Source organism: Triturus cristatus, chromosome 4_2 (genome assembly GCF_964204655.1).
Source record: "Triturus cristatus chromosome 4_2, aTriCri1.1, whole genome shotgun sequence".
Lineage (NCBI taxonomy): Eukaryota > Metazoa > Chordata > Amphibia > Caudata > Salamandridae > Triturus > Triturus cristatus.
The window spans coordinates 97,021,710-97,033,974 of NC_140586.1; the positions used below are offsets into that span (position 1 = coordinate 97,021,710).

Consider the following 12,265-nt stretch of genomic DNA (forward strand, 5'->3'; position numbering starts at 1 on the left):
GCCCCAAAACCCTTCCCTAGCCCAGCTCCTCAGGCATTAGTCCTGTTCGATGAACATTAAGAAATTAGAAATTTGCTCATCCTAATCACGCCTAATGGAATGATCCTCAGAACACCCTTCTAGGTCCATTGTTCCGAGCTGGATGAATCATGGAACTTTTCCCATGCACCAGCTTTCCTAGTCTTAGTTGAATGAAGCCCAAGACCTTGGCCTCAGGCAGTCCTTGGAGACCAAGCCACAGGATCATCTCTCTTCCCTGATTTCTCTATTGCAGCAATGTGTCCTTACTATGTAAGTGAAGAATTTTATCTGGTTCTCTATGGCTGGGTCACTGCTCTTCACACTGAAGTTCACATTCAGGTTGTCCCCCACTTTCAGATCATTGGCTTTGGCTCCGATGTGGAGGTAGTTCATGGAGCATCCTTGCGCCTTGTAAGCAATTGCCTTCATTGTTGCTCTCGCCTGATGATTATCTTGGTGCAGGGAACGTTTTGTGACAACCTGAAAAATTAACATTATCAAAGTTAGATCACTTTTTGAAGAAACACTGGCTTAAACTTTTATCCAGATCTGGCAACTGCACAACATCACTCTAATGTAACAGCACTGTGAGCCTGTGATTCGTCTGCATCTGTTCGTGGCCCTGCCCTTAGTTTCGCAATGTCTACTGTGTATTCTATTTCTCAGCCCCTTGGTGTCTAATCAATTCACAACAACACCAAGATATATTCTAAACTTAGACAACTCAACACTTCAGTGTCTGTTTCACATTCTGTTCCTCATCTCTTTGTTTTCAGCTTATTAGGGATTCTCTCAAATCCAGAGAGTAGATGTGTTAGTCTTTCCCTCAGCTCCATAATATCTGCTCTTCCTCAGCCTTCAGCTGCTTTCCTCACTGTTTTAGCTCACCCCTTAGTAGCTGTGTTTCTATCTGTTCCACAGCACCTGAGTAACTTCAGATACCTGGCTGGAAATTGTACATTGTCCATTAGAGAGAAGTGTACATCTGCACATGAGGCTCATCCTTTTCCGTGAGGGTAGTTTGTAAGTGTGTGTATATGTGTGACACTGTCAATGTTTGCAAGTGACAGATAAGTGGCCCGGTAAACTACAATCCTTGCACAAACACATTGAACATAAAGAGTGAAAAAGATCCAGAACTACAACATGTGGATTTTGCATTGGTAAAAAACACAATCTGCAGGCTATGCACAAATTTCAGGGCATAAACTCATGATCCATTTTAGTTATGGTACCTAATAAATTCTGAACAACTCAGTGTTAGATTTTATCTGATGCAATTATTATCCCATGCGATCCTGTGGCACTCATAATCAGGCACCAAAAGTGAGCATTATCTGTATGTTTGAGTCATCACTCTGAGTGTGAAGATGTTCCTCAGTTGGTGATGGCAACGGCTGTGTGATGAATGTCTTTCTTTGTGTTAGGTATGGTGTTCCAATTTCAGCATTCAATTACTCACAGTAATAAATAACTCTTTAATATTGGCTGCTGTGTTTATTGTCAACGTAGTGGTCCCATCTGCCTGAGTACTGCCTTCAATGTTTCCAGGGATAGCAACTAACGGGACGCGGTGAGCTGGAGAGCCATCAGGGTTTGTAACAAAGACCTGAGAAGAAAACAAAACTTGGTGAGGTCTGCTCTGTGACTAGCCTTTAGATAATCCAACACAACAGTTATCCCGCATCCTGACCAGAACATTGGTAAAATCTCCATCACACACTGGCTCAATAAACAATATCATCTACAGAAAACACAAACTTATATTGAAACTGTGACAAATAACAAAGAACACAAGAAAATCAGAACCATGATCCAAGTTCTGATTGTATGTGCAATATAGTGATCATTGGTCAAATGGTTATGTAGCTATGGGGTCAAGAAAAAGGATTTAAATTCACTTGCATGACGGTTTTACTTGTCCAAAAATACATTTTAAAATGTCTAGCTTAATGATATTTATTCTCATTTGGAGTCATGTGCCTTTTTGGGAACTTTTGATAATGATGTGGCTGTTTTTTCATTCTGAAACATTGCCCCAAAACACAAGAAAAATGTGTAACCATAGCTAGGCGTTATATGTGTGTGTGTTTGTATACATATCTATATACAGATATCTCTCTCTCTCTCTCTCTCTCTCTCTCTCTCTCTCTCTCTCTCTCTCTCTCTCTCTCTCTCTCTCTCTATATATATATATATATATATATATATATATATATATATATATATATATATATTACCTTTACCTAGGTCGCCAGTAGGTAGTTATAGTTAGGACATATTTTCCATAGGAAAAGCCTTTTTTGTTTTCCCAATAACTTTGGCGTCGTTTGACGAATCATTGCAAAATTTTCAAAACTAGGGGGGCGCTCCAGTCAGCTCCTGTCTTGACATATCGGTTGCTAGTGCATTAGCTATCAAAGCTGCCACAGCCCACCATGCAGCAGCTGTGGCGACCGATAGGTGGCCGGACCTGAATACTTTTTTTGTTGCCGTGTTTCTGGCAGGTGTCTTTTTTCCCCTACTTTCCCCTTAAGTAGCATGAATGTACTAACATTTGTTTTTCATTTGGCTCGGCATTTCTTTGTTAAAAAGACAACAGCAGCTGATGACTTTATTTTCTTAAAGGAAGAGTACAGTAAGATGGGTATAACGTTACCAGCTTAGCAAAATAGGTAACATTATCTCTAGGCCAGAAGTTACATAAAGCTTTTAACAGTTCAGCCAACCTACATCACCTACAGTTCATATTAAAGTCACTAATTGTGAGGCGTTATCTTGAAACCAGATACTCAGGGCTTTATGCAACTTTCACTAAATTACCCTTCACTACATTTGTCTAACTCTTCAGCTTTTCAGCACTCTTGCCACAGTATCATTGTGCATCTCACATTCACTCCTTTCTGTATTATTCACTCCAGACTCTTGTACACTATTTCTCTCTCCATCCCCTGTGAAGTGGATCGAAAAAACAATAAGAAAAAACACTTTGACTTCAAATGTCTTCTTTTTCAGAAGTGCAGCCTTTGGGCGGAGAATAAAAAAAGGTTAAAAAAATACTAAAAATAACCAGCATTTGCAATGCAATTGGTCTCGCATTGTTGAAAGTCTGAGCCATTTGCGTTACATATAATAATGCAACGCCAATAGCTCAAACTTTCAGTAATGCGAGACCTATTGCATTGCAAATGCTTGTTGTTAAATGGTGTAAATCCATTCAGTAGTTCCTGAAAAATTCCAAAAATAGAGGTCGGAAAATCAATTTCCCATAGGAAACTTTAGACATGGCTACATTTTTTGGGGGCCCGCCACTTCCCCAGGGCTGTTTATAATATGTGGGAGTGCATGAGGCCCTCCCGCAGCCCTGGGGACCACCACCCCCCCCGGGGCTTGTTTAATTTGCCACCCCCAGGGCTATTCTCAAATATTCGCGGGACACATCCCCCCCCCCTGGAGCCCCGGGGACCGCCACACCCCAGGGCTTCTTTTTTTATTAAAAAATAAACCTGTGGGGGGGCTCGAGCCCCAGGGACCACCACCTCCTAATTAAAGGGAGGGGGGCCGCGTGTCCCCCCTCCTGGAGCCCTCAATGGCCATGGAGACTGCCACCCCCTAGGGCCGGCTCCTGCAGCGTCCTGGGGTGCCCACCCCCGGGACACTGCTGTTTGCAATGACAGGGCGAGAGCCATGTGGCTCCCGCCCATTCATTGCAAACTCTAGTTTGGATTTTGGAAGCGAGAGCAGTTTTACTGCTCTCGCTTCCAAAATCCAAAACAGATTGCTTTTCCACACGGGGAGCTGCATGTCAGCAGCTCCCTCTGTGAAAAAGCAATGCCGGCACCCGCAGGAAGCGGCGGGACCGTGGGGGCTTTGGGGCTCCCCTCATGGTCTCCAACGGAGTGGCCAGGCCCCGGGGGATGGGGTCCCCGGAGGTAGAAGGGGCCCAGGAGGGGGGCTACGCGGCCTCCCTCCCCAAAAATTAAAAAAATTAATAAATAAAGGCCTGCCCCTGGGGATGGGGTCCCCAGGGCCAATAGAGGCCTCAGGTGGGGGGCCACACAGCCCTCTCCCTAAAAAAAAATAATATATGTGGCCATGCCCCGGGGGATGGGGTCCCTGGGGCCAAAATTGGCAACGGGAGGGGGGCCCACGCGGCCCCCTTCCCGTTTAAATTTTTTAATTTTTTTTTAAATGGGTCAGGCCCCGGGGGATGGAGTCCCCAGGGCCCAAAAAAAGGAAAAAGAAGAGAGGCCACACAGACCCCCTTCTAAAACAAAATCGAAAACAAAAAGACCGACATCGTGCCCGGGGCCCCGCCCCCTCCCAGCAACACTCTGCAAACGCGCCCTGTGGCACGTTTTAAGTTGGGGAATTAATTCCCCTTCAATACTGGGGGTCCCTGAGGGCCAACTAGCCCACCAGGTACCTCCAGTATGCACCACAGGGCTGCCTTCCAGAGAGGTGGTCCGAGGCCATGCCTCTTTTTACACCTCCCTGCAACGCAGCTCTGTGGCGCTTAATGGAGGTACTTGGTGGGCTAGTTGGACCCCAGGGACTCTTAGGACTCACAGGGATTTAATCCCCCAATTTACAACGCACCAAGGGGCACGTTTGCACAGTGGTGCAGTGAGGGGCGTGGCCTGATTTGACAAGTGTGCAAAAGCACCCTGTGGCGTGTTTTAAGTTGTAGGATTAAGTTCCCTTCAATCCTAAGGGTCCCTGGGGGCCAACTAGCCCACCAGGTACCTCCAGTAAGCACCAGGGAGTTGCGTTGCAGAGTGGTGGTCCGAGGCCATGCCCCTTTTTGCACCACTCTGCAACGCAGCTCTGTGGCGCTTACTGGAGGTAGCTGGTAGGTTAGTTGGCCTTCAGGGACCCTCAGGATTCAAGGGGACTTAATCACCCAACTTAAAACATGCCACAGGGCGCGTTTGCACACTTGTCACATCAGGCCCCGCCCCCTCCCTGCACCACAGTGCAAATGCGCCTTGTGGCATGTTTTAAGTTGGGAGATTAATTTTAGGGATCAGGGTTTGTTTGGGTTTTGGGGTGTAGTGGTATTTCTAGGGTTCAGGGTGAGTTTGTGTTTTAGGGTGCCCAGGGTAATTTTAGGGTCTATTTGGGTTGTAGGGGTATTTTTAGGGTTCAGGGTTTGTTTGGGTTTTGGGGTGCCATGGATAATTTTAGGGTTTTGGTTGGGTTTGGGTTTTGGGGTGCAGGGGTATTTTTAGGGTTAAGGGTGGGTTTGATTTTTTGTAGTGCCCATGGTTCTTTTAGGGTTCAGGGTGGGCTTGGGTTTTGGGGTGCAAGGGTATTTTTAAGGTTCAGGGTGGGTTTGGGTTTTGGGGTGCCCAGGGTAATTTGAGGGTTTAGGGGTATGGGTATTGGGGTGGGAAGGGTAATTTTAGAATTTTGGGGTTGTATAGTTATTGGGGAACAAAGGGTAATTTGGGGGTTTAAGGGGGTATTTAAAAATAATATATGTATATATTTTAAAATATAAATATTAAAAAAAAAATATATCTATATATATATACATATATATATATATATATATATATATATACACACATACCTAAACACTTTTACAAAGTGTATGCCTTTACCACGCATACCTTTGCGTTGTAATGGTATGCGTGGTAAAGGCATATGCGATGTAAAAGTATGCATTGTGATGGTAAAGCGTTGTAACAGCACTTGTGTTGTTACAAATGTGTTCTGATGGTATGCGTAGTGTTGGAATGCGGGATAAGAACATATATTCATATGTAATACCACACATTCTAAAGGTCAATGTATGGTGTTACGTATGGTATACATCTGTGCTGCTCTGGTCTTATATTTCAATGCTTAATTCAAGGACATTTCCACACTGACTTTGGATTCAGCTAGACGCCCACCAGAGTAAATAAAAGGAGTATACAGAACACTAGCTATTAACAAAAGCTTTCTTACCATAAGTTCAAAGGGAAACCCAGGCTTGAAATATTTGGGTGTTTTGGTGAAGAGAATTGTATACGGTGATGTTACGATACGAATGTCACTAAACTCAGCATTCACCATGTCACTTCCTAAAATGAAAAGACAGAAATCTTAAAATACAGCTATAATGCTAAAAACAAAACAGTGTTATGTTATGTCGATTTGTAGAGCACACTAACCACGCTTGAGGGTTTCCAGACAATTCAACAGGTGTAAAGGCATGTGGTTCCCACAGAGTTATTTGAAGAGCCAAGTCTTCAGCTTCTTGCAGAACTCAAGTCATTCAATACGGTCTCTAATTTAAAAGAGTAATGTCTTTAAGAAGAATGTCAGCAAAGAGCACCAAGTAAAATTGTGGCTATCCTCAATATTAGGATGTAGATTTAGCAATGACCCGGCTTGTATGTATGTAGGAATCATAGCATTTAAGGGAATTTAAGTTGTGTACAACAAGCTATAACAAGGAAAAAGCATTTAAGAAGTCTGTAATAAAACATGGATTAAACATGTATCACTTGAGTAAAATTGGACTGTCGTGAATTATATGACTTTCGTTCAGAAGGTAGTGAGACTTGCAGTTTGCGTGTGATGACGAGCCGCAAATTTTGGAATCATACATCTGTGCCATTGAGGCAGAGCACGAGACAAGCCTGCACACCAAAACCTTGCCATGAGCATTCGTTAATATTTGAGTACAACAAGGAGGGAATTCTAGAACTTGTTTTGAGACACAGCAAGCTATACAGCAGATAGCACTGTTCAGTAGTACGGAACCTCAGTTAAGAAGTTTTCCTATCTGGTACTCATTGTAGTAAATTCAGAAAAGTCATTTAATTGTTAAGAAGGGAAAGAGAAACTTAAGTACCTTGCTCTGTCTCCAGTGGGATACAATTTTGAAAGACCCTATTCACCTTCAAATTGATCACACATTTCAGCCTCTCCTTCAGACAATTTAAGCTCTTGATCGGTGTCTGCTTAATGCTTTGTCTAGGACGAGACTACATTGGGCCTTGTATAGTCCATCAAGTATCTTACTGAACAAGCTGATAAGATTGTGTGCTTTCTTTGCAGGGCCCTCAAGTAGTGGTGTCTTGGAAGCTGACTCTAGAGTTTCTACATAAGACATTAGCACAAAGGTGTCAACATGTTCAATCAAGCCTGCTTTGGTTTCAAGAATCATATTTAAGGATTTGAATTGAGTACCATGCCTGCACTCCTTGCCATAGTCATCAACCAACAAATGTTAGGTTAGATGCTCATAATGAAGCCTCAGTTAGCCCCTGGCAAAGGATGGCACACTCTATTTAGAAATCCCCACCTGCCTGGAAGGAATCTCTACTCCTGCAATGAAGCTGCCTCCACAGTAGGCTGACAGAAAAGATGAGTGAGCACCAGTTGTTTTGGCTCGGCATTTCTGTTTGTATTTACAAAAAAAACTCTCAAAGAGGGAATTTGCTAATGAAAAACAAACAATCAATGAGCTAAACATATATGGAGTTTTCTCTCTGCACGTCAGGCCATTAATTTATTTCCATGCTGGCAAACCACCTTACATGGCAGACCTTGGCAGGATAATCTAGTTTTGTTATGTTATGTTATGTTATATGGGTTTATAAAGCGCACTGTTACCCAAGGGTGTCCCGGCGCTGATCACTGTTTACCTAGAAACCCTCCATCCCTAGAGCCCTGCCAGAGATTAAGCTGAGAACAGCCAAGTTTTCAGACCTCTTCTAAATGCTAGGAGTTCTGAGGCAGACCTTAGATAAAACGGAAGTTCGTTCCAGGCATTGGTGGCTCTAAGAACAAAGCTCTTTCCGCCCCAGTTGCCCCTTTTCACCGTAGGAATGGCTGCCTGCTTTGCTTCCATTGAGCGCAACGATCTCCCAGGGACATACCACTGAACGTGCTCTTTTAAGTCTTCGGGGCCGGTCCCCCTCAGGGACTTGAAGACCATACAGAGAGCCTTGAATTGGGCTTGTTGTTTGATTGGGAGCCAGTGAAGGTAACGTAGGCCATTACTGACTGACACAAACCTCGGAGTGGCCGTAAGCAGCCTGGCTGCTGCATTCTGTACCATCTGTAATCTGTTAAGATGTTTATTGTTAATCGTGAAATACAGACTGTTACAATAATCCAGACGAGACAGAATGAGAGCTGAGACAACTGTTCTGAAGCTTTCTTCCGTGAGGAGGAGCTTAATTTTCTTCAGTGTTCCCAGGTTAAAGAAGCAGGTTGACACCACTCCGCTAACCTGGTCCCCAAATGTGAGAGTGTTATCCACAATCACCCCCAGATTTTTAACCTTAAGTGCAGGTGGTGGGGGGAAGCCCATCTCACTGGGCAACCAAACTGGCGACCAGAGATTGGGGTTGTTCTCAAAAATGATCACCTCCGTTTTGCCTGCATTCAACTTCAGGCAATTAGCTGACATCCAGCCGGTTATTGCTGCCATGCAGTCATGGCAGCTAGTGCCCTTTTACGCTTCTTTGCTTCTCTGTAGAGATACCACAATTTGCGTATCATCTGCATAGGAGGTTAAAAGTAGCCCAAAAGATCTTATAAGGGCAGCCTGCGGTCTCACATATATATTGAAAAGCGTTGGGCTAAGGGAGGATCCCTGTGGACCTCCACAGGGGAGGGTGAATGGTTTTGATCTGTCCCCTCCTAGATCTACTGTTGGTACTCTGTCGGCCAAAAAGGATTTCAATAGGTTCCAGGCCATGCCCTGGATCCCAGCCTTCGATAAACGACCCATCAACACCTCATGACTCATGATGGACCGTATCGAAGGCCGCCGACAGGTCCAGCATGATCAGAATGGCTGAGCCTCCTTGGTCCACAGCCTCACGGACCTCTTCCGTGGCTTTAATCAATGCTGACTCCACGCTATGCCCCGTGCGGAACCCATATAGCGAGGGGTTCAGTATGTTGTTTTTCTGCAGGAACAAGCTTAGTTGCATGTTCATGGCCTTTTCCTTGATTTTAGCTGGTAAAGGGAGATGGGAGATGGGTCTGTAGCTATTTGGATCGCTTGGCTCTAGATTAGGTTTTTTAATAAGTGGTAGGATTGAGGTCGTTTTCCAGGATAAAGGGTAGTGGCCTGTCCCCATTATAAGGTTAAGTAGGGGGGTAAGGGTGTTGGAAATTACTTCCGAGGACATTTTCATTACCGCAGCCAGACAAGGGTCCTTAGGGGAACCGGATCGGCACCATATCAGCAGATTGGTAACCTCCTTGTTCACCAATGGGGTGAAGATGTTAAGCATGGGGGCATTATCGGTTACCGTTGTCCCGAAAGCCCAGTCACTAGCCTCGCCCAGTTGGTTGCTAAAGGAAGAGAAAATGACTTCCACTTTGTTTAGAAAAAAGAGGCTAGGGTATTGCAGAATTCTGGATTACTATGAGAGATAGGTTTGGGGGGAGTCATGAGATTGGTTACTGTTCTAAAGAGTTCCTTCGCCAAGGACTTTGCTCCGGCGATCTGTTCGGAGAACTAGGGCTTTTTTGCTTCTTGAAGAATTTTTTTATAAGCTGTAAGACTAGCTCTATACTCTTGTTGGTCGAACTGTACCCCTTTCTCCAGAGACGCTCCAACCTCTTGCACTCTGATTCAAGCTCCTGGAGATTCTGTGTGAACCAAGGGGCGGAGGGCAGCCTGCGTCTGGGGGAGCACCTTTTGACAGGGGCCAGTTTGTGACAAGCAGTATTGATCCAATCCTCATATGCTGCTGTGGCTTCCTCTATGTTAGTGGACAGATTTGGGACCGAGTCTGTCAGGGCTTTATGAAAATTAGAACAGTTAATATTCTTCCAGGTCCGAATCACTATCTTTTCCCTGGGCTTCGAGTTGGATACTTTGGTGGGGGACCAAGCATTTGCAAAAATAATAGCAACATGATCTGTCCAGGGAAGTGGCAGAATATCCATAATGGAGAGTCTGGAGGAATCTGTAAAGATTCCGTCTAGGGTGTGGCCAGCCTCATGAGTCAGGCCTACTTCCCGCTGCGAGAGGTCCCCTCCCTCCATGATTTGCAGCCGTCTAGAGGTATCTGGATCGGTGGGGTCCTCAAGGTGAAAATTAAAATCGCCTAGCATGGTAAAAGCTTTGGCACAGAAACCTTCCTCCAGCAATGAGCCGATGGACTCCAGGAAGCCGCCTCTGGGGCCTGGGGGTCGGTAGATGAGCATAGCTTTAAACGTGTCTTGCGGCGCATAACGCACGCTGACTGACAACGCCTCACAGGTTGTGTTGGAGGCAGCCTCGAAAGAGGGTGTTAGGCTCTTTTGTTAGTTAACAGCTAAGCCCCCTCCTTTCCTTACAAGTCTATCTAGTGTGTAACAAAGGAAGTCTGGGGGAGAGGCTTTGACAATGTCAGGCCCAGAGGCGCTGTCCGTCTAGGCCTCCGTGATGAAGGCTATCTTAATGTTGTGTTCCTCGATAAGCAGGGAACATTCTGCGCTATATTTGACCAATAATCTCACGTTTAGGAGTAGGCATTGGAACTCAGGCTCGACCCTCGACATCCCTGACCCCATTTTGCCACTGGAAGGGGATTTACAGGGAAGCGCCAGGATGTGGGGGATTGAGCAGTGACAATCGGTACAGTGGATCGCCATGTCCTCCGGTGTAACCCAAGGTGGAAATCTGGGGCAGCATGATTTGCCCCCTAGTGGGTTTAATTTCCACATGGTGTCTCTGGAATAGATACGGCGGTCTGGCAGCAAAGGATCAGGGTTCCTGGTCCTGAGCCCGGGCCAAGCGTGGACGGGCGAAGACGGGCTTGCCTTAGGCGCGCCTTCAGCGTGCCAGCGACACGTCCGCTGCGCGGTCGCGTCGGCATCCGTTTTTATAGTCTGACCCAGCAAATAGCCCGCTGACCTCCCAATGGCCGCCACTCACCACCCTTCGGCTCCGTACCAAACCGGACGGCGTCAGATGGCTTCAGCTTCCGGGCAATTGGGGCGGACAGAGTCCGAGCAACGGGGTGAGTTTATAATTAAAATAAGGGATTCGGTATTTAAAACAGCAAATAAACAAGCAGCAATTCCCAAAGTGCGAGTGCGCAGTGTTAAAAAGGCTACCAAGAGATTAAAATTACTTTAAAATCAAGTTCACCTTCCACACCATCAGCCTCAGCCGCATGCCCCTGGAGGGTATTGAACACAACCCTTCTAGTGATAGACATTCAACCCTACAGAGAGAGGGTCAACAATCAGTAAGACCTGGCTGCCCAGTAGGAAAGGGGCACAAGATCAATGCTTGTACCAGCTGTTCCAACTGAGGTTGCACTTGTACAAACCCTCTGGTTCATACCACCTCTAAATGGGGTGTGGAATGGGGTGTGTAACTGAGAGTTTTGTGATGGTTCAGCTGATCAGCTGTTCCACTAAATTCGAATGTTTTCCTCGTTACTTTACAAGAATGTATTCATGTATATCCAGTTCTATCTATAGTGAAATCACAAATGGCTTAAATGTAGGGTGACTTAAAGTGGTTTCTTTCAAGGATTTTGGAATCAAGTAGATATGGAAATTTGTCCTTCCTCCCTCCGTCCCTCCCTCCCTCCCTCCCTCCCTGCCTCCCTCCCTCCCTCCCTCCCTTCCTTCCTTCCTTCCTTCCTTCATTCCTTCCTTCCTTCCTTCCTTCCTTCCTTCCTTCCTTCCTTCCTTCCTTCCTTCCTTCCTTCCTTCCTTCCTTCCTTCCTTCCTTCCTTCCCTCCGCTTTGGATGTTAGAGGTCTTACACATTTTTGTTTGTCTTTACCCCTTTTTGCTCCATTTATTGCACCTTCTTATTAGGTTTTGAGGAGCTACCTGGTATTGACAACATTCAACAGTTTTCAGTCTTTTTAGTACAGAAGAGCCTTTTACCCTTTCAGAGCTTTGTATTGCTCAGGCTCTAGCAGAGTTTTCTCAAAACTGAAGATGGCACCAATGCATGAGGCACTGTTTGACCATGGTCCACAAGATATAATCATCATTGAATGTCTCATATTAGAGGTCTCATTGTGCCAATTGTTGACTCTCTCAGGTTGCCAACTTTCTACTTGTTTCATGCTTGAAAAGTTCTCCATAGAGGCAGGGAGCTCCTGAAAGCTCAAGCCAGTCTCAAGCCTGGCTCAGCAAGAGGTCCTGTTGGAACCTCCAGCCTATCACGAGCCAAGCTTTCATGTGACTTCTGCCTGCCACCCTCACTCTACCCAGTTTGTGGCGTTAAGACCATAGCTGCAGGCTTTGCAACAGGGAAACCTGGTTTGAGTCTC

At 45.5% G+C, this 12,265-nt stretch overlaps 1 protein-coding gene across 3 annotated transcripts in view; it reads right to left on the reverse strand.

Moving 5' to 3' along the window:
* Positions 1 to 12,265, reverse strand: part of LOC146833087 (venom factor-like) — a 777,614-nt gene that overhangs the window by 418,117 nt on the left and 347,232 nt on the right. For all 3 annotated transcript variants that reach the window (XM_085600726.1, XM_085600724.1, XM_085600725.1), the window contains exons 10-12: positions 5,977 to 6,092; positions 1,484 to 1,630; positions 289 to 501 (exon numbers count right to left, since the gene is read on the reverse strand). In XM_085600726.1, the coding sequence (XP_085456852.1) occupies positions 289 to 501; positions 1,484 to 1,630; positions 5,977 to 6,092 (476 nt within the window). The remainder of the gene's footprint in view (positions 1 to 288; positions 502 to 1,483; positions 1,631 to 5,976; positions 6,093 to 12,265) is intronic.